Source organism: Netta rufina, assembly GCF_964035555.1.
Source record: "Netta rufina genome assembly, chromosome: 18".
NCBI lineage: Eukaryota > Metazoa > Chordata > Aves > Anseriformes > Anatidae > Netta > Netta rufina.
In genome coordinates, this window is record NC_140142.1 from 10548660 (window position 1) to 10571396 (window position 22737).

Genomic DNA, 22737 nt, shown 5'->3' on the forward strand with positions numbered 1-22737 from the left:
ACCGCTCGGTCAGGATGACAGGAGACGGATTGACGTGGTGAGACGCTCGAGGTTGTTGGGCACAGAGGCAGGGTCAGCCCCTGGTCACACGGGGATGCTGCTCCATTTGTTCTTTCTCTTATTAAAGCCAGACACACACAGCGATGGAACCAGACCACAGCACAATCCTGGCCTCTCTCCCTTGAGAAGTCAGCTGTAAGGAAGAGCTGCCAACGCTCTCCTGGACAGGTAAGATCTCCCAAACCCACACCCACCAGGTTCTAAGAGCAAGAAGGATGGTGACATGATCGGGGTAGGATGGGAGTGACCACTGGATCAGGATGATGGAGCAATGACAGTCTCGGTGAGTCGTGGTAGAGCCTCGGGCAGACAGGCAGGAGCTGCCCATGGTCATGGAGGGATGCTGCTCCTCTTTTTCCTTCTCTTATTAAAGCCAGACACACAGAATTGACTCCAGACCACGGCACACTCCTGGCCGCTCTCCCCTTGAGAAGTCAGCTGGAAGGAAGAACTTGCCATGCTCTTCTGGAGAGGTAAGATCACCCCAAACCACACTCACCAAGGTCCACAGCAAACAGGAAGGTGATTCGATTGGTCCAGGATGGCAGTGAGCACTCCAACAGGATGATGGCAGGAGTCAGACTTGGTAAAATGCTCAAGAACCTCGGGCACAGAGACAGGCTCATCCTGTGGTCACACGGGGGTGCTGCTCCGTTTGCTCTTTCTGATATTAAAGCCAGACACACACAGCGATGGGACGAGAGCATGGCACAGTCCTGGCCTCTCTCCCCTTGAGAAGTCATCTGGAAGGAACTTCCAGCGCTCTCCAGGACAGGTAAGATCGCCCCGACCTACGCCCAGCAGGCTGTAAGAGCAAGGAAGACGGTGACATGATCGGGCCAGGAGGGCAATGACCGCTGCATGAGGATGACGGGACACGGACAGCCTCGGTGAGTAACTGGAGACCCTTAGGCACAGAAGCAGGGGCTGCTCGTGTTGACAGCGGGATGCTGCTCTGTTTGGTGCTTCTTCTCTTTCAGCCAGAATCCAGAAGCGATTGGACCAGACCAAGGCACAATCCTGGCCGCTCTCCCGTTGAGCAGTCAGCTGGAATAAGAGCTGCCAATGCTCTCCAGGACAGGTAAGATTGCCCCAACCCATACCCGCTGGGTTCTATTAGCAAGCAGGACGGTGACACGATCAGGCTAGGACGGGAGTGACCACTCCATCAGGACAACGAGACACAGACGGCCTTGGTGCCTCGCTGGAGACCCTCAGTCAGAGAGGCACGGGCTGCCCGTGCTCACAGAGGGATGCTGCTCCTTTTGGTGCTTCTCTTTTGCAGCCAGATTCACACAGCAATGGGAGCAAACCACAGCACACTCCTGGCCACTCTCCCCTTGAGAAACCACCTGGAATAAGAGCTGCCAACCCTCTCCAGGACAGGTAAGATCACCCCAACCCACACCCCCGATGGTTCACAGCATGCAGGAAGCTGACAGAATGGGGGCAGGACGGCAGTGAATGCTGCATGAGGAAGTCGGGCCACAGGCAGCCTCGATGAGTCGCTAGATGCTCTTGAGCTGAGAGGCAGGGGCTGCCCATGGTCACAGGGAGGTGCTGCTTTGTTTTGTGTTTCTTCTCTTTCAGCCAGACACACACAGCGACAAGACCAGACCACGGCAAACTCCTAGCCTCTCTGGCCTCGACTGCTCAGCTGGAAGGAAAATCTGCCAACGCTCTCCAGGACAGGTAAGATTTCCCAAACCCACACAACCAGGCTCTAACAGGAAGGAGGACGGTGACATGATAGAGCCAGGAGGGCAGTGACCACTCCATGAGGACAATGGGACAGGGACAGCTTTGGTGAGACGCTGGAGACCCTCAGGCACAGAAGTAGGGGATGCTCGTGTTCAGAGAGGGATGCTGCTCTGTCTCGTGGTGCTTCTCATTTAGCCAGAAATGCACAGTGATGGAACCAGACCACGGCACAATCCTGGCTGCCATGCCCTTGAGAAGACAGCTGTAAGGAAGAGCTGCCAGCACTCTCCAGGACAGGTAAGATTGCCCCAACCCACACCCACCATGTTCTAACAGCAAGAAGGATGGTGACATGATCGGGGTAGGACGGGAGTGGCCGCTCCATCAGGACAACGAGACACAGACAGCCTTGGAGACTCGCTGGAGACCCTCGGGCACAGAGGTAGGGGCTGCCCATGGTCACAGGGGGATGCTGCTCCTTCTGGTGCTTCTCTTTTGCAGCCAGAATCACACAGCCATTGACACCAAACCACAGCACAATCCAGGCCACACTCCTCTTGAGAAATCAGCTGGAATAAGAGCTGCCAATGCTCTCCATGACAGGCAAGATTTCCCCAGGCCACACACACCAGGTTCTATTAGCAAGCAGGATGGTGACATGATCGGGGTAGGACGGGAGTGACCACTGGATCAGGATGATGGAGCAATGACAGTCTCGGTGAGTCGTGGTAGAGCCTCGGATAGAGAGGCAGGGGCTGCCCATGGTCATGGAGGGATGCTGCTCCGTTTGGTGCTTCTCTTTTGCAGCCAGATTCACACAGCAATGGGAGCAAACCACAGCACACTCCTGGCCACTCTCCCCTTGAGAAATCACCTGGAATAAGAGCTGCCAACCCTCTCCAGGACAGGTAAGATCACCCCAACCCACATCCCCGATCATCCACAGCAAGCAGGAAGCTGAAAGAATGGGGGCAGGACGGCAGCGAATGCTTGATCAGGAAGACGGGACGCAGACAGCATCGGTGAGTCGCTAGATACTCTTGAGCTGAGAGGCAGGGGTGGCCCATGGTCACAGGGAGGTGCTGCTTTGTTTTGTGTTTCTTCTCTTTCAGCCAGACATACACCATGATGAGACCAGACCACGACAAACTCCTAGCCTCTCTGCCCTCGACTGCTCAGCTGGAAGGAAGAGCTGCCAACGCTCTCCAGAACAGGTAGGATCACCCCAACTCACACCCACAAGGCTCTAAATGCAAGCAGGAAGGTGACACGATCAGGGTAGGACAGCACTGACTGCTCCATCTGGACGATGGGACAGGGACAACCTTGGTGGGTCCTGGTAGACCCTTGGGTACTCAGGCAAGTGCTGCCCATGGTTACAGGGGGATGCTGCTCTGTTTGGTGCTTTTCCTTTTTCAGACAGAAACGTCCCTAGCGATGAGACCGGACCATGGCACACTGCTGGCCTCTCTCGCTTTGGCAACTCAGCCAGAAAACATGCCAACGCTCTCCAGGACAGATAAGACAGCCCCAAGCCATTCCCCACCATGGTGTCACTACGCTAAGTGGGAATATGACACATTTAAGCTACAACAAACAAACATCTCCTGGGCATCAGGAAGATGGGAGATGGACAGCCTTGGTGTGAGGCTGGGAGAGCCTCATGCAAGGAGGAAGGAATGGCTTCCAGTGCTGAGAGGGGGTGGCTGCTCGGTTTGTCGCCTCCTCTATTAGAGCTGGAGACACTGACAGTGCTGGAATGAAGCCATGGCACACTCCTGGACTCTCTCGCATTGAGAAGTCAGCTGGAAAAGGTGTCAACGATCTCCAGGACAGGTAATTTCGCCCCAACCCACACCCAACAACGGCCTCATAGCAAGCAGGAAATTGACACGCTTGGGCCAGGATGGGAGTGACCGCTCCATCAGGATGGCGGGAGACGGATTGACGTGGTGAGACGCTCGGGTCCGTTAGGCACAGAGGCAGGGTCAGCCCCTGGTCACACGGGGATGCTGCTCCGTTTGTTCTTTCTCTTATTAAAGCCAGACACACACAGCGATGGGAAGCTGACGACGGCACAATCTTGATGACTATCCTTTTGAGAAGACATCAGGAAGGAACATCCAGCACTCTCCAGGACGAGTATCATCACCCCAAACCTCATCCACCACTGTCCACAGAAATCAGGAAGGTGACACGATCAGACTAGGATGGCAGTGACCGCTCCATGGAGACGACGGAACACGGAAAGCCTCGGTGAGTAGCTGGAGACCCTCGGGTACAGAGGCAAGGGTTGCCCGTGTAGACAGAGGGATGCTGCTCCGTTTGGTGCTTCTTTTCTTTCAGCCAGAATCACACAGCGATTGGACCAGACCACGGCACAATCCTGGCCGCTCTCCCCTTGAAAAGTCAACTGGGAGGAAGAGCTGCCAATGCTCTCTAGCACAGGCAAGATCACCCCAACCCACACCCTCGATGGTCCACAGCAAGCAGGAAGCTGTCAGAATGGGGGCAGGATGGCAGTGAATGCTGCATCAGGAAGACGGGACACAGACAGCATCGGTGAGTCGCTAGATACTCTTGAGCTGAGAGGCAGGGGCTGCCCATGGTCACAGGGAGGTGCTGCTTTGTTTTGTGTTTCTTCTCTTTCAGTCAGACACACACAGCGATTAGACCAGACCACAGCAAACTCCTAGCCTCTCTGCCCTCGACCACTGAACTGGAAGGAAGAGCTGCCAACGCTTTCCAGGACAGGTAGGATCACCCCAACCCACACCCGCAAGGCTCTAACTGCAAGCAGGAAGGTGACACGATCGGGGTAGGACAGCAGTGACTGCTCCATCAGGACGATGGGACAGGGACAGCCTCGGTGAGTCCTGGTAGACCCTTGGGCACGGAGTCAGGTCACTGCCTATGGTCACAGAGGGATGCTGCTCCGTTTGTTCTGTCTGTTATTAAAGCCAGACACACAGAGAGATGGGATGAGACCAAGGCACAATCCTGGCCTCTCTCCCATTGAGAAGTCAGGTGGAAGGAAGTTCCAGCGCTCTCCAGGACAGGTAAGATCTCCCCAACCCACACCCACCAGGCACTAACAGCAAGCAGGAAGGTGACACGCTCGGGCCAGGAGGGCAGTGACCGCTCCATGAGGACAATGGGACAGGGACAGCTTTGGTGAGTTGCTAGAGACCCTCGGGCACAGAGGCAGGGGCTGCCCATGTTAACAGAGGGATGCTGCTCTGTCTCGTGGTGCTTCTCTTTCAGCCAGAAATGCACAGCGATGGAACCAAACAACGGTATAATCCTGGCCGCTCTCCCCTTGAGAAATCAGCTGTAAGGAAGAGCTCCCAACGCTCTCCATGACAGGTAAGATTGCCCCAACCCACACCCACCACTGTCCACAGGAAGCAGGAAGGTGACACAATCAGGCTAGGATGGGAGTGAGCGCTCCATGAGGACGACAGGACACGGACAGTCTCGATGAGTAGCTGGAGACCCTCAGGCACAGAGGCAGGGGCTGCCCATGTTCACAGACAGATGCTGCTCTGTCTCTTGGTGCTTCTGTTTCAGCCTGAAATGCACAGCGATGGAACCAGACCACGGCACAATTCTGGCCACTCTCCCCTTGAGAAGTCAGCTGTAAGGAAGAGCTGCCAATGCTCTCCAGGACAGGTAAGATCACCCCAGCCCACACCCACCAGCCTCTATCAGCAAGCAGGACGGTGACACGCTCGGGCCAGGAGGGCAGTGAGTGCTCCATGAGGATGATGGGACAAGGTCGGCCTTGGTGAGTTGCTGGAGACCCTCGGGCACAGTGACTGGGGCTGCCCGTGTTGACAGAGGGATGCTGCTCCATTTGGTGCTTCTTTCAGCCAGAATCAAACGGCGATTGGACCAGACCACAGCACAATCCTGGCTGCTCTCACCTTAAGAAGTCAGTTGGAATAAGAGCTGTCAATGCTCTCTAGGACAGGTAAGTTTGCCACAACCCATACCCACCACTGTCCACAGTAAGCAGGAAGGTGACACGATCAGGCCAGGATGGGAGTGACCGCTCCATGAGGACGACGGGACATGGACAGCCTCAGTGATTTGCTAGATACACGTGAGCAGAAAGGCAGGGGGTGCCCATTGTAATACACCATAAATGTTTGTTCATTGTCTTTTAGATTATAAAAACAAGGAGTTCTGTTTGAGGAGCGTGAGTTGCAAAAGCTCCCTGCTGAAGTAAGAAGCTGTATAATGCTTGGCTAGACACTATGAAAATTCTTTTGCTCAATGTAACAAAAAAATAGAACCCCCTCCCCTTCTCTCTTTCTGCATCTCAGTTGCCTCTTTTGTTCAAAGACACTGTTGTAACCATCATGTAACCATCTCCTGATAAGCTGTTAAACTAGTGTCTCAACATCCTGCCTTCCTGTATCATGCTGGGCCAACATGACCAAATAAAAAAAGAAGTTGAACCACAACGCGGAGGAAGACTACGGCCTTCATTTTCACGACCACCAGAGGGACAGAGACGACCCCCCAGCAACAGTGTGCGCAGTCGCAGAACATACCAGGATGTGCTGCGTAATCCCGGAATAACCAAGATATAAAAAGGGACCCTGGCGGGGGTGAGGTGCGCGCCATTGTCAGAGCCGAGAATCCCCGGCCGCCCAAGGCTGTTTTGCTTGCTGTTGCTTACTCAATAAATTCCTTTCTATGATTAATACAATGCTCTCTGACAATTAATTAAGGGGGCAACTTAACTGGGCAACTAAGAGCCCCAGCCCTGGGGTTGCTGGGGAGGCCCAGAGCCACCTTTGTCCCAGCAGCTGTGGTGCCTTGTGAGAGGCTGCAGCTGTGGTGGCCATGCCCAGAGCCCTGCAGCAGCCTGTGGTGGGCACTGCCCTGGGGCCAGCCCAGCCTGGGCTGTTGGGCTGGGATGGGCAGGACTGGGCTGCACTGGGCTGCGGAGAGGGCATCGAAATAGGGAGAGGTGGGCAGGTGCTGGGCTGGGCTGGGCAGTGCCTGGCACAGGGCAACAGCAGCATGAGGGAGTGGTGGCAGCATTTAGGGGAGCGCTCCCAGCAGGGCTTGGTGCTGCAGAGCCAGGGCTTGCATGAAGGGAGCCCAAAGCTGCAGGGGCAGGGGAGAGGAGGCCGTTCTGGGCCCTTGCTGGCCTGGGCAGAGCAGGAAGAGGGCCCAGGGCGCTCACTCGTCCCCTCACCGCAGCCTGCCAGGACCTGCAAGGCAGTCATGTAGAGTCCAGGGTCAGGCTCTGCAGTGTGGTCACACGCCCTGCGTGCCCTCCTCCTGCCATGCTCCATGCGGTAGCTGTAGCAGAGGGGACCCCCAGACAGCCCTTTCATGGGACAGTGACAACCACATCACCCCAGCCCTCTCCAGTGTCCTCTTTGTGGCTCTCTGATGCACAACAGGACCTCCCATTGTGTGCCGGCCAGCACATCTGCTGAGGGCCAGTGCGGCTGATGCAGGGGCAGGGAACTCAGCATGGCCCCTGCAGCCCTGTGCCCTGGGCCTGCCTCTCCCCTTGGCCTCAGCCCCGGCCTTGTCTCTGCTGGCAGAAGCACTCTTGGCATGTGCTCCCTGGACTCCCCTCGCCTCCACAGAGCTGCTGTCCACTCAGGCTGCTGGCACAAACGTGTCCTCACAAGCAGCAGCACCCCTTGGGCTGCTTCTCCTGGCCTCCCCCACCCCACTGCCTGGACTCCTTGTCTCTGCTGGGTCCCCTCTTTGTCACCCAAATATGTCCCTTGGCTGACAGCTCCCTCTACCTTGACCCACAGGATGGTAAAGATGGGGTGGGACATATTACCATGATGTGAGGAAGTATTTTTGTAATCTGCATTGGTGATGGTACAAAAAGACACTTCCTTCAGCAGTGATCTACATCCTTCTTCAGGTAAATTTTCAGGATCTCTATTCATCACAGGAGAAGAAATACTGAAGGTGACTTGTACTTGCATTGTCATCTCTTTGTCCATCATGGTGTACTGTCTCATCTTCCAGGCACTTCCACCCATCTTGAATAAACTATCTATATTGAATGTCCCCTTTCCAGATGCCTGTCTGGACCTATGCACTTCCCATGGTTCTCCTGCTTCGTCCTCCCCTTACTCTTTGATCATTCAGATTTCTCTCACTGACCCAGTTTCTGCTTTGAGCTTCATTGAGTTCAAGCTTGCCCATCGATTAGCAGTCTGCCTAATTGTTTCTGTAGCAAGCTCCTCATCATTTATCATTGAATTAAAATCTTATGGAATCATACTAATCTGAATACCTATACTTTCCTATTAATTAGTATAAAACACTAAATTTACTTAATTTTAAAACCAGTGAGGTAAGCCTGACTGGAGACATACAAGATGAGGAGCTTGCTTTGCTGTTTGGAAAATTGCTGCATGTTTTCTTGTTGATTGTTTTAAAATAAGGAAAAACCCTTCTGTGCCTGTGTGCAGCCAGGTCTCTAAGGAAAGCAGGTGGGAGCTGGTGCAAGGGGGCTGTAACATCGAGCTGCAGACTTCAGTGCAGATGTCTGGTGTAAGGGAAAGGGATGCAAGAGCCAGGTGGGCAGTGAGAGAAGTGTCAGGGTTGGGGTTGTGAGGAGCAAGGTTGTCTATGCACTGTCAAACCTCAAGTGTCTGCTTTTCCACCTTTTTTTCACAGGAGAAGCCCTGGATTAATATAAATTGAAGAAAGGTGCTCAAAACTGAAATGCAACAAAAATCATCCTTTAAAATTAGAAGAGATGTTTATTAGGTGTTTTTTGAAATCTTCCTCCTTAACTACACCATGAAATCTCTCCAATTAGTTCTCCAAGTCTTGAAGACTTGAATAACACTATGGAAGACATATGTTTGCTTAGGAGTTTCTGCACTGTAATGAGTTCCATGGTGGATTTTGGTGCTTAGTCTGTGAAACTCAAGTACTGAGAGGAGAATGATGCAATTGCTTGAGAAAGTAAAGTCAGAAGGAAAAGTTGAAGTGACTTGGAGTATTAATGGGTCCCACTGAGTGCCGTTACCAAAAGATTCTCCTCAGGGACTCATTAGGGCAGATAATTGGAGGCCATGATTACAGATAGGCAAAGCACTGTGCTGAGAAAAGTCTGGGTTTGTTGTGCTGAAGTAAAAGGGCCAGGTCCTGACTCCAGCCACTGGAAGGGAATGTCCCGCACTCCCGTGTCTGGCTCTGGGCTCCTGCTGGGGATTTGTGGGGTGTGGTGGGCAGTGTGATGCCTCAAGAAGAACAATGGTATGACACCTCCCTGCCTCTGCACAGGGTCTAAGAAAGCAATGAGACCCTTGCAATGACTGTATCTCATCTCCTCAGAAGCTCTATCCAAGGGGACAAAAATATCAGGGCTGCTGGGGCCTTCTCTTCTTGCCAGCACCCACCTCTTTGGCCTCTCCAGACTTTCCTATGTTGCCCCACACTTTGCCCTATTTCCTGGAAACCCGCAGACACCCATCTCTGTTCTTCACCTTGCTTTCATCCTGGCATTTCCGTGGTTTCACCAATGTCTCGTCAACCCTCACCAGCTGTTCCTTCAAACACAAACCCATGGTCTGATCAAAGACACTCTTTGGGTGACCTCTAGCACCACAGCACAACTCTTTGACAGACATTTTGTCTTCTTCATGGCCAGTGCCAACCTTCCAAGGTGCACTTTCTGGCAGGTTTTTCTCTCCTGCTCTTTCCTACTACCAAAGAAAGCTCCATCAGGGTGGAAACCACTCCTGAAGTAGGCATCACAACCTGTCATCCTTCTTGCATCCTGTCAACTAACCAGACAGAAGTCACCTCACCAGGATCTTCCAAGCCATGGTCTGGCTGCTGACCTTACAGACTTTTCTGCAGACACACCCAAGCCTTGTGCCTGCTGCTGTCCAGTCATGGACTCAAGCAGAAGAGACAGAACAACCCATATCTGAGCCTTTTTCTCTCTGGGTCCTCCTGGGAATGTAGGCAGAGGGGATCCCACAGTCAGCATGCCAAACAGGTGTCTTCTGCTGGCCTACCAGGACCACTGGCAGATGTCAGCTGAAAACTAGAGTTCCCGAGTATAAGTGTGACCTGTCAGCTGCTTCAGACAGAAGTGACCTCACAGTCCCTTTCACAGGCCAATTCCTCCTGCTGGTTTGGGAGATCCTGAGATAGAGCTGAGCTCATCAGAGCATTCCCACCCATCTCCTCCTTGTGACCTACAAGCTGATCAAATCCATGGCCCCTCACATTCATCTTTGAATGCCATGTGACTGCACAGCAATCTCACGGTTCCTGACCTGACCCAAGGGAACAAGAACCTATGTTTAGGATTAGGAAAAGGGTTAAAGGTGAGAAGGTTAATGCACAGGAAGATAGGCTTTGGATGATACTTATTCATTTATGGCATTAGGGACTATGGCAAACCTTTCTGGGTGAGAGATTAAGCAGATGTTTAGTGGGACGGTTTGGTGTTCTGCTTGTGGTGTCAGGTCTGTGGTTAGGGTATGGGCAAGCTCTTTGAGGGTTTTTTTAGATCTGCAAGAAGACTAGGGATAAATAGAGCATTTTAGTGGTATTGTTAAGGGCAGGGATGAGGATGAGCAAGAGAGGAAAGGTAATGGAAAGGGGTTATGGACTAATTTTGGCTTCAAGGGATATCATGGTCAAAACTTAGAGCGGTGGATTACTGTCAGGGTGTGGAGTGGCATTTAGATTTAGGTATTAATGTAAGAGGTTAAAATAGGGTAATGGCCTCACATGACTGCTTCAAGTCAGCTTTATGGTGGGATCAACATTACCTGAATATTCTTACCTCTTCAAAATAGTTAGCTTCTGCTATCCAAGCTCTTCTTTCCTCCCCCAAATCTCACATCTCTCCTGGCCAGGCTCCTCTTGCCTTTGTTCTAAAGAAGTTTTTGCCAATATCCAACCTAAACCTCCTCTGGCACAACTTTAGCCTATTCTCCCTTGTCCTATAAAAGGGCACGTTGGAGAATAGACCAATGCCCACCTCGCTACAGGAGGATGAGGGGTGGGATGCCTCAGGTGGATCCCATCCAGCCCTACTGACTTGTGTACATCTAAGTGCTGTAGCAGGTCACCAACCATGTCCTCATGGATTATGAGGCCCACATTCTGCTCCCCATCCCTTTCCACCAGATCAGGGGGATGGGTACCCCGAGAACTACTGGTCTTGCCACTAAAGACTGAGGCAAAGAAGGCATTAAGCAACTCAGCCTTTTCCTCATCTCTTGTCACTAAGTTTCCCCCCACATCCAGTAAAGGATGGAGATTCTCCTTAGTCCTCCTTTTCGTGTTGATGTATTTATAAAAACATTTTCTGTTATCTTTAACAGCAGCAGTGAGAGTGAGCTCCAGATGAGCTTTGGCCTTTCTAATTTTGTCCCTGGAGATCCTCACAAGGTTCTTATAGTCCTCCTGAGTGGCCTACCCTCTTTTCCAAAGGTCCTAAACCCTCTTTTTCTTCCTAAGCTCTAGCCACAACTTTCTGTTCAGCCAAGCCAGTCTTCTTCCATGCTGGCTCATCTTTGGGTACGTGGGTGTCCTGGTTTCAGTTAGAACAGAATTTTCTTCCTAGTAGCTGGTGGAATGCTGTGTTTTGGCTTAGGATGAGAAGAGTGCTGATAACACCCCGATGTTTTAATTGTTGCAGAGCAGTGCTTATACCAAGCCAAGGACACCTCAGCCTTTTGCTCTGTCTTGCCAACAGGCAGGCTGGGGGTGCAGTAAGAGCTGGGAGGGGACAGACCCAGGACAGGTGACCCAAACTAGCCAAAGGGGTATTCCATACCATCTGACGTCATGCTAAACAATATATAGGGGTGGCTAGCTGGGTGGAGGGGGCAGGACTACTCGGGGTTAGGCTGGGCATCAGTCAGCGGGTGGTGAGCAATTGCATTGTGCATCACTTGTTTGTACATATTATTAGTAGTAGTACTATTATCACCATTGTATTATTATTATTATTATTATTATTATTATTATTATTATTATTATTATTATTATTATTATTGTCATTATTTTCCTGTCTTATTGAACTGTCTTTATCTCAACTCACGGGCTTCACTTTCCATTTCTCTCCCCCATCCCAGAGAGGGAGGGGGAGGGTGAGCGAACGGCTGCGTGGTGTTTAGCCGCTGGCCGGGTTAAACCACGACAGTGGGGATGGACAGATTGCTCCTGAGCCTTGAAGATTTCCTTCTTGAAGAGTGCTCAACCTTTCTGGACTCCTCTGTCCTTCAGAACTGCCTCCCAAGGCACTCTGCCAACCAGTGTCCTGACCAGGTCAAAGTCTGCTTGTAGAACGCCTCATCTGTCTCCTCATCCTGGTTTGGCGGTCAATAAGATATCCCCACTAGGATGCCTGCCTCGTTGGCCTTCCCTCTGACCCTCACCTATAGGGACTCAATATTATCATTCCCAGATTCGAGTTCTGCAATGTCAAAACACTCCCTAATATAAAGAGCCACACCACCACCCCTTCTGTTCTGTCTGTCTCTTCTGAAGAGCCCATAACCATTCATTGCAGCACTCCAGTCATGGGAGTGGTCCCACCACGTTCCAGTGATGGCAACCAGGTCACAGCATGCCTTTTATTTCTTTTATTTCTTTGCTATTGAGCAATGGCTACAGTTATATTACATTGTACCTGCAATAATAAAATCTCTGTTTATGGCCCAGAGGAATTTGGCACTTCAAATGTCACTCAGATGTCACTCTGCCATCTCCAATATCACCTGGTGTCTGCCTCTGAACAGCTCCCTTTTGGCCTCTGTCTCCATTCAAAGTGCTGAAAGCTGAGACAAGCAGCTTACATGCTGCCTGGTTTGTGCCCACCTGAACCAAGGAAGAGGAATCCCAACTCCAGTGGGATTCTGTGAGGCACGGGGAGGCAGCTAAGCCCCTTTCTAGGGGAATGACACAAAGGATGACACAAAGCCTTTTCCACATGCCTCCCTCACCTGGCTGTGGTCTCCCTGTTTCTCAGCACTGCCTTTTTTGCCTACCTGAAGCCCCCGTCTATGTCCTCTTCCTCCCTTAATCTTTTGCTGACAGTTCTGGACTCGGTGGTGCCTCCAGCAGTGAACCCCCTCATCTACAGCATGAGGAATCGGGAGCTCAAGGATGTAGTATGGAAAGTGATGACTGGAGATTTTTCAGAAGGAATAAACTGTCTGTGTTCTTAATGTTAACTGTATACAGACCCAGAAATCTTTCTATTTGTTTATTTTTTTTTCCTTTTTTACTTTGCTTTACTTCTCATAGTGTTTCCCAGAAAGAAATACCATTGTTCATACCTTCCTACACTGTATGTATCTGTCTCATGTGACTCCAAGTTTTTGTATAAATGGTGGGTCAGGCTTTCTGAGTATTTTAACAAAAGAAAGGACCATGCATTGAATTACTTGCCTGATACCCTTCCTTGTAGACCTGTGGTGGAGCTTCAGGGGCACGTGGCAGATTGCAGAGGTGGAGGGGAGAAGGGTCCTGCCACAGCAGCATTGCCAGGGTGCAGCATTGCCAGGCTGAACCTGTGATTGTTCCCTGTTCTTGGACAGCACCCACAGAGATGGTGAATTCACCTGCCTCTGTTCATAGTGGATGAGAGGGATGATGGCAGACAGGCTTCTTTCAGGAAGAAAGAGGGAGCTGCCAGGAGAGCCCAAGCACTCGGCAGGGACAGTGTGTGCCAGGGAGTCAATAGCACGTGGAGCCCATAGAGCACGGGCACGTCCCAGGTGGAGCCACCCTGAGGTGCTAAATCTGGGTGGGAGCAGGAAAAGCAGAGCTCTGCTACTCCAGGGAACACTGCAGGCATAGGGAAAGCTCTCTTTTGAATTGGTTGTTATACCTCTGGTGAAATTTCATGGACTGAATACAGTGAATCACCCCAAAACATATCCTGACATTGGAAGTGAGTTGGACTCGATGATCCTTGTGGGTCCCTTCCAGCTCAGAATATTCCATGAGTCTCTGACTCTCAAGAAGGCCAGCTATCTGTGCCAGCTATCCATGGCCAAGGAACCACTTGTGTGGGAGGCACTCAGTGGCAGTGCCCCCTACCAGCTGGCTCTGCCTTCCCAGCCTGACCAGCACGGCCCTGCAGAGTGCCCCCACAGCCCCACGCACCACAGCCCCCTTGCTCTGCAGAGCAGCACCACCAGCTGGGGGCTGTGGGCAGCATGGGCAGGGGCTGCAGGAATGGCTACTCAGACCATCCCAGACGCGCTGGGCTGGGGCAAGGCTGTGTGGGACATGGGGTGTCCTGGGAGCAGAGCAGAGCTCTGTGTGTTTGCAGTGGTGGTGCCTGAAGAGCCCCAGGGGCAGCAGTGTGTTGCTGTGCTGTGCTGGGGATTGGGGCTGGCCTGGGGAGCCGAAGGATGCCTGTGGGAGGGGAATCTCCTGCAGATGGCAGCAGCAGAGATACTGCCACTGCCCTCCACTTCTCCATTTGATACTTTGGGGTCTGCCCAGCATGGGCTGCTCTTCTGGGCTGGGCTGGGTTGGGGATAGGAGATGGAGGTGTGGAGAGCTTGGGAGGGTCTGGGCTTAGCTGGCCTCCTGGGTGAGACAGGGAGAACCAGCAGAGAACCGGCTGGGATGGACCACTGTTCTCTGGACACTCTGGGAAATGCTGCCTCAGGGCAATGGTCCCAGAACAACTCCTTGCAACCACCATTCCCAGACTGGGCTCTTGCCACAGCTCACACAAGTGGTTGATATTTCCTCCTCTGAGGGATAATGAATTAGTGTATCAGGAGTCCATGTCTTTATTCTCCATATGACAGTGCACAAGATGTGGGCGTGGAGAGATGACTACCAGTGAGCAGAAGTTCCATAAGATATTCCCTAGGAGTATACTGTGGGACAGACAGTGACGCAAGGTCACCTTCCTTTTAATGGCAATGTGCCCTGGGAATGCACTTGAATGAAACAAATCTAGACATGAAGACTTTCCCACCTACCACAGAGAGTTTTGAACACTTCCCTAACATGTGCACTCAGTACTTGATAATTTTTTTGCATATTGAGGTGGTCATTTCCTTCAGGATGCCCTGAAGGAGCTGAAGAACTCCCAGGGAAATGTGAGTCCAGACATGTGGGAGGTGTTCTGAAGCATGAGTTGCTCTGCCCACAGGGTACCTGAGGGATTGTGCAGGGCATCCCCTACACCGGCTATTCCTGGATGGGCTGGGAAGAGGCCTGCTGAGCACAACACCTCCTTGTAGCCCTGTGGATGCTGGCTGTGAGGTAACTTCTGTCCCAGCACCTGGCTGGCCAACAGCAGGGAGGCAGAGCCTCTGAGGTCATAAAGGCCTTCAGAAAGCTGCCCCCAACAGGGTGACACATTTGGGGAGACCAGGGGAAAGCTGAGAGAATAAAGGTGGGAGATTTGGGGGACAGAAGAGGGACTTGGCTAACAGAAAGGAAAGATCTGGAAGAGGTGAGAGGGGTTCAGGCAAGGCTGTGCTGCTGCAACACTTACTAGGAAAACATCCAGGTCAAGCCCTGGCAATATTTTGAAGCAGTAACCATAAGCCCTACTTACCCCTACATCTAAATGCTATCCCTCTCTCTGCAAGGAATCCACTACTCTTACCCCAACCTCAAACCTCACCTGGCATGGGTTAGCCAAGTCCCAAATCCATAAGGCCTTACCATACACTCTTAGCTCATTTCTTACCCTATTCCTCGGCCTTTCATCCCTAGCATTGAATTCCAGCCTTAACATAATTCCTCAACAGAGCCCTGAAGAAAATCCCAATGTAACACAACATAGTCTCTACACTAGACACAGACTAGAACCCAAAGCAGTAAACACAGGCCTCCCTCTAATACTCTGCCCAACCACTAACCCTGGAAGGCAAGATCTAATCCCTAAAGCCTAACCTGAACACCTAATCCCCAAATCCTGCATTCTTTTGGTTTAGTCACTTAACTGAAGCAGTTTGGCCTCATGAAGCTGAGAGAAACAACCCTGCAGACACCAAGGTCAATGAAGAAATAGGGTGTGGAAGTGCTCCAGGTGATAGAGCAGAATTTGCCCTGCAGCCCATGGTGCACCATGTTGGAGCAGATCTCCACATGGCAACTGATGGAAGACCCCATGTGGGAGCAGGTGGATGTGGCCTGAAGGAGGATGCAGTCCACGGAGAGGCCCTGCAGGAGAAGACTCCAGGTCAGAACTGTGGAGAGGAGCCCAGCTCTAGGCAGCCCATTGTGATGGGGCCTTTCTTATGAGGACAAACTTGTATCGACACTTTGATAGATGTTGCACAGGCAAGGACAGGACTCAGGATGGCATCGCCCTTCAGGAAGGAACTACCTTTGGGATTCCCTTGAAGTGTGGAACTCCTGGCTGTGTCACAGCTAGAGCCACTGAACTGTGCAGGCAGACCAAAGTCCCACTGTGACAGAAGCAACCTCGTGCTTCCCCTGAAGCCACTCCCCTCCCAGTCTTCCTGAACTACCATTGACACCGCAGACTCAAGCAAACAGAGGTAAAAGGGAGTGCAAGAATGCCAGTGCTGTACAAATTCAATGACAATGATACATGATATAGCAAGTAACTGGAACACGAGCTGAGCACCAGCTCATCACGAGCACCAGCTCATCACAAGCACCAGATTCATGCTTAGTTGGTTTGAAAGGACCGAGAACAGGGCATTAGAAAAAGCCTAAAAGAAGGAGCTACATCTTAGTATGCACTCAGCCTCACCAGAAGTAGCCCTGCAGAATGACAACCCGTCTGACCGCTCATGGCTTGGACAAGTGTACAGTTTGCTGGTTGAAGAACTTTCTAAATGGCCATGCTCAAAGAGTGAGGGAGTGAAGGGAGTTCAGTCCAGTTGGTGTCAGTTGACCAGATGTCCAGTTTAGTCATCAGTGACATTCCCCAGGGCTTGGGATTGGGTCCAGTTTTATTTAATATTTAGATCTATGATCCGAATGAGAGGATCAAGTACACCCTCAGTATATCTGCAGATGACGAGAAGTTAGGTGGGACAGTTGATCTGCTTGAGGGTAGGAAAGCTTTGCAGAGGGATGTGGAAAGGCTAGATTGATGGACTGAGTCCAATCACATGACATTCAACAATGCTTCTGCACTTGGATCATAACAACCCCATGCAGTAGCATAGGCTTAGGGAAGAGTGGCTGGAAAGCTGTCCAGAAGAAAAGCACCTGGGGATGTTGGTCAACAGCCGGCTGAACATGAGCAGCCACCGTCCGTCTTGGACAGGGACACTAGCATCTTCCAATAGATTATCTGTGTTTATGAGGTCACTGTCAGCTGAAGATCTGATAGGCCATGAGCAGGCCCATGGCAGGTGAATATTCCTGTGATAACAGTGGTGCCTGCATAGCTGACAGGCTGAGAGCAAGGGTGGCCTGTGCTAGGTGTTGTGAGGACCCTGGTGCCTGAGAAGCCAGTAGGCCAGGAATAAGCATACGGCTTGTGTGGGTCTTTGGGAGCTTATGATGTCATGTCAGCGATGGCACCCCATGCTTGATTATTCCTGAAATCCGACAGAAACCCCAGGCACCTGTCTACTGGTGCATCACACTACTTCATTGGGAACAGAAACCAAACAGGTGTCTATGTGGTGCTCAGGTCAGTGGTGCCTGTGGAGCTGACAGACCAGCAGCAGGCCCACAGCTCTCGTAAGAGCTTGTGAGGTCACAGGAGCCTGAGAAGATGACAGGCAGGAAGGAGACCCATGCCTGGGAAATGTACCTGTGATGCCACTCTTGGCTGAGTAGCCAATAGGGCAGGAGCAGGTGCATGGCTGTATAAGTTCTTGGGAGGTCACTGGAGCCTGACTACTTCCATGGCGAGTATGCATCAGCTGCAAGGATATCAGAGAATCACAGAGTCATAGAATGGTTTGGGTTGTAGGAATTCTAGTGACCATCTAGTCCACATCCCTCTGCTACAGGCAGGGACACCTTCCATTAGGCAGCATGTGCCTATGAGGTCATGGTCAGCTGAGGAGTTGATAGGCCAGGAGCAGTCCCCTGGCCTGTGGATGTCATTTGGATGCCAGTGGTGCCTGTGTAACTAACTGGCTGAGAGCAAGGGTGGCCTGTGCTAGATGCTGGGAGGACCCTGATGCCTGAGAAGCCAGGAGGCCAGGAATAAGCACATGGCTTGTGTGGGTCTGTGGGGAGGTCACTGGTGATCAATTAGCTGATAGGTCAGGGCAAGGCCCACGGATTGTACAGGTACCTGTGAGGTCACTGGTGCCTGAGGAGGTGGCAGGCCTGGAACAGGCCAAGAACTTGTGTAGGTGTTTGTGAGGTCATTGCTGTCTGAATATAGGCCAGGAGCAGGCCCATGGCAGGTGAAGATGCTATGGCATCACCTGGAGCTGAGTTGGAGAGAATAATGAAATATCCCACGTTGGAAAGAATCAAAGATCAGTGAGTCCAACTCCAGCCACCAGACAATAAAATAAATTATATATGTATCTAAAAAACTATACAAACTGTAAATATATTTTAAAAATACTAAAATATATAATGTATAGATTTATAAAAAATAAACCTTTTACATATGTATAATACATGTAAAATTAATTTAATGAAAAATAAAATAAAATAAGATAAAATATATAATATAATTAATATAATATACTGTATAATATAACATAATACAGTATAATATACTGGAATACTTTATGTAATAAAAATATTTATCAAATAAAAATATAATATAATCTATAATATAATATCGGTAATTATATATTATAATATGAACTATATAATAAAACATGAAATATATAAGAATAATATTTAATCTAATGAAATATATAAAAATATAATAATGTATAAGTAATATATATATATTGTATATATTCATAAAAATGTGTGTTCTATTAAAAATATAAAATGTATATATATATGTGTGTATTTATATTTATATATATATATAATAAACTGTACATCTGAGAGCATTGTCCCAACACTTCTTGGACTGTGCCAGGCTTGGAGCTGTGAGGAGGCTGGGAGGCACTGCAGGGCCATGCCTGGGCACGGGGCCAGGAGGAAACCACCGTCTTCCTGCCCGGGCGCCATGTCACGTGGGCTGCGGTTTGTGCACCTGCAGTGGCAGGCAGGCTCCAGCTCCCGACCCGCCGCGGGGAATAACGGCCCCTGGGTGACACGCTGAGAGCCAGGGAGACGCCTGAGGCTCTGGGCTGCAGCTCTGCTGCCAGGGCAGGCCCTGGACCAGCTCTGGCTGCTGCCGGGACCCCACAGGAGGCTCCCTGGGGAGGGACGGGACAGCCAGCACCCCCATAACGGGGCTCTGGCCCTGCCCAAGGGCCTTTCCCAGCTGCTGCTGCCAGCACAGAGGGGGGGTGTATCAGGGGCAGGGGCTGGTCTCTTCCCAGCCTGACAGCCCTGCTGCAGGACCAGCCCCGTGGATCCCATGGCTCAGAGACGGCCGGACAATCACACCTTGGGCTCTTGGATGCTACAGCTTAGGAGATGCTCCGTGCTCCCACAGCAGGCTGCAAGGGGTGTCAGAGCCATCTGCCCCCAACACCCAGCCCTACCCCACGATGATGTCCCACCGCAGTGACGTGAGAGCCGCAGCGGAGCCGTCCCTCATATATGGTCATGAAGAGCACTGGAGAAGTTCATTGGAGAGCTGGGCTGCGTCGGAGGGGAGATAAGTGCCGATAACGTCTAAAAAGGTGCCTGCTGCTTCGATTGGCTCCTCCTGCAGCTGGGACAGCATCTGCACAGATATATTGCCCTCCCACCACATCCACTGCCTCGTGGGTCCCCAGAAGCTCCAGCAGCAGGGCTGTGCTGTCAGGACAGGAGCCTCAGGATGGGGACAGAGGGAATCCTTTTCCCTTGGGTGCTGTGGCTGTTCCTCTGGGTGCAGCCATGCAGAGGTAAGTGCCAGCTTCTCTGTTCCACAGCCTTGGGACAATGGGCAGCAGTGGGGTCATTGGGATCTCTCTGGGAGTGGGGTTGTTTTCAGGCACCACTCATGTGAGAGGCAGAAGGTGCTCAGTCTCTCAGCTCTGTTCTTTAATCTGTGCCTGTCTGGGTGGGAGGGGGTAATCCATTTTCACATCTCCCATGTTTTTGGCAGCCCACACCTGGCTTCATTTCTAGACACCTTGTCCTTGGGTACCCTTTTGCGACCCCTTGTTCCCCAGCTCGGTGTCTCTGGGTCTGGAGAAGGCCCAGACAGTGAATGGCCCTCAGTGATCTCCAGGGCACAGCCAATGTCTGGGGTGCCCCAGGGGGGTTGTGTGCTGTTCCCTGCCCATGGGATCTGGGGAAACACGGACTCCAGGAGGGCAGCTTGTGTCCCATTAACAGAAGGGGACTGGGGCATCTGCACCAAGAGGTGTTCTTCTTGGGGGCCCTGGTCAAGCACAGGGGCCTGTCTGACAGCAGGGATTGGGAAGGAATGTGGGCTGTCGATATTTTTGCGGTCAACCCAGACAGTGGGTTTGGGAGGTGCCTGTGGCAGACAATGGGCAATGGAAGCTGCTCAGGGGCATGGGTCTGTTTGGGGGACACTGGGATGGGGAAGAGTGGGAGCCCCATGCAGGGCTGGGGGCTGTGTGGGGGTGGGCATGGGTGGGGGCAGGGGTCCGCTGGGGTGGGAGGAGGTGGTGAGGGCTGTGGGGCAGCAAATGGCCCAGGAGGGCTAGAGCTGGGTATCCCCAGCCCAGCATAGCCCATGGGGAGAGGAGGAACCCCCCACTGCCCCTGAGATAGCCTATGGGGACAGGGATCCCACCCTGGGACCTGTGACTCTGGCTGGGGAGGGGTTCCTCACGGACATGCAATGTGGGACTCAAAACTCTCCTGACCCTTCCTGTGTTGGTGTTTGAAGGGGCTGCGGAGGTGAGGCTGGCGGATGGCGGCAGTCGCTGTGCTGGGAGAGTGGAGGTGAAACATCAGGGCCAGTGGGGGACCGTGTGCCATGGCAACTGGGACATGTCCGATGCTGCAGTGGTTTGTAGGCAGCTGGGCTGTGGGGTTGCTCTCAAAGCTCATCGGAATGCACACTTCGGGCTGGGATCTGGGCGCATTTGGATGAATAATTTTCACTGTCGTGGCACCGAGTCTGCCCTGTCGGACTGCACACATGCAGGATGGGGTAAAGCATACTGCATTCACAGCTGGGATGCTGGAGTGACATGCTCTGGTAAGGACTGAACTTGTTCCCTACTTCTGGGACGAGGACACTTCTAAGGGACCTGGCTGTGACCTCAGGAAGCAGCAAGTGGACACCAGAACATGGCTCTGTGTGTCAAGTTGCACTCTGAGCTGGGTCTGTCACTGCTGGTGTCCCTTGTCCCTGGGGAAAGCCCAGTGGGGGCACATCCAGCCTGGCCGTGAAGCTGGAGTAGCCAAGCCTAGGGAGATGCCTGGGGCTGGGAGAGGAAAGCCCTCAATCTTCCCCATTGTGCTGCCTGGTTCCCATCTTTCTCCTCCCATTTGCCCAGGCCCTGTCTGGCAGGCTGGTCCCTATGCCAGGGGAATCTAGAGCAGCTCCCCCAGCCACCAGCAGCCTCAGGGAAGGGCGTGCAATGGCCCAGGACTTTTGGGGTTGTACCCCCAGCAGACACGAGAACCTCAGCCAAAGCAGAGGGGCTGCTCAGAGGGCAGGAGCACTGGGCTTGGGCAGACAAGCAGGGTGGCAAGTGGCACCTTGTTCCTGTCCTGGGGTCACCCCATGAGAGCCAGCCCCCAGAGACACAGGCCCTCCAGGCAGTGCTGACCCACTGCTCAGGCTCTCCTGCGTGCCCTGTACCCCAGGGGCTGTGCCAGCACCTCCTGGCTCTCCTCTCTGCCTGCCCTCACACCGGGAGCTCGTGTCAGCCCAGGGCTGCTCTCTGCCTGCTTTCCTGACCCATGCATGGTAGGTGGCTGGGGACATGCATGTCCAGCACCACACTGTCCCTACCGGAGGACCCCCCTTTGCAGAGGATCCCCCGATGTGCCCCATCTAGCAGGAGCTCCCCAAGAGCCCCAGCATTCCCTGGGAACAGGGGGGCTTTTTGGCAGTTCCAAGGATTTCTTCTAACTGGCCTGAGCCTTGTGGGGCAGAGCAGGCTGAAGTAGCCCCGAGTTCCTGAGCCTGTTTCCCTGGGCCCACGTGCTGCGGGTGCTGCTGTGCTGGGTCTGGGGCTGGGCAGCCCAGGGACTCCGGGCAGCAACAGTTTGAGCAGTGCCTGTGGCTGGGGGCTGGGAGAGAGGGCAGCCCATGGGTGCTCAGCAGTTTTCTGAGGAACAGCAGGGGAGCCCTGACATGTTTTTGCCATCAGTACCCACTGAGAGCTGCAGGGCTGGCCGTGGGGCTCTGCATGTGGCCACCTCAGGGATGAGGTAGGAGGTGGGCACAGAATTGCCAGAGGGCTTTGGGAACTCACAGGTCTCCTTGGTTGCTCCAGGATTTGTCCGGCTGGTCGGAGGGGACAGCCCCTGCTCAGGAAGTCTGGAGGTCCACGACAGGGACCAGTGGAAAGCTGTCTGTCACTCCCACTTTGGTGCCAAAGCTGCCGAGGTGGTGTGCAGGGAGCTGCAGTGTGGCACAGCCCTGTCTGTCCATGGGGCAGCTCAGCTGGGAGAAGGGGCCGGTCCTGTCTGGGACAGAGAGCTGCAGTGTGTGGGGAATGAATCCACCATCCTTTACTGCCCCTGGGGGGCCCCCAAGGACAAGGCCTGCACCCACAGCAATGGCATTCATGTCACCTGCACACGTAAGGACTTGGGGTGGAATGATGGCCACTGGGGTTGTGGTGGGGGAAGGAGAGCAGGGTGGGCACTGGGCTGTGCTGGTTGGGAGACAGGTGGGGTGAGGTGGTGGTCTGCAGCCCTAAAATTAGAGTGCTGCAGGAGGAGAAATGCACGTTGTCTCTTTGGCCTCTCCTGCAGCTCCTGTGGGAACAAGAGCACAAATGTGGCCTCTCTCACCCTCCTTTG

At 52.6% G+C, this 22737-nt stretch overlaps 2 protein-coding genes across 2 annotated transcripts in view; one reads left to right on the plus strand and one right to left on the minus strand.

Annotated features, from left to right (window-relative positions):
- Positions 1 to 22737, minus strand: part of LOC311216457 (antigen WC1.1-like) — a gene marked incomplete at both ends in the record, with an annotated part of 568360 nt that overhangs the window by 337786 nt on the left and 207837 nt on the right. The window lies entirely within an intron of this gene.
- Positions 1 to 22737, plus strand: part of LOC311216638 (antigen WC1.1-like) — a gene marked incomplete at both ends in the record, with an annotated part of 65171 nt that overhangs the window by 36780 nt on the left and 5654 nt on the right. Inside the window, one exon of the mRNA XM_084298168.1 lies at positions 22206 to 22343. Within this exon, the coding sequence (XP_084154294.1) occupies positions 22206 to 22343 (138 nt within the window). The remainder of the gene's footprint in view (positions 1 to 22205; positions 22344 to 22737) is intronic.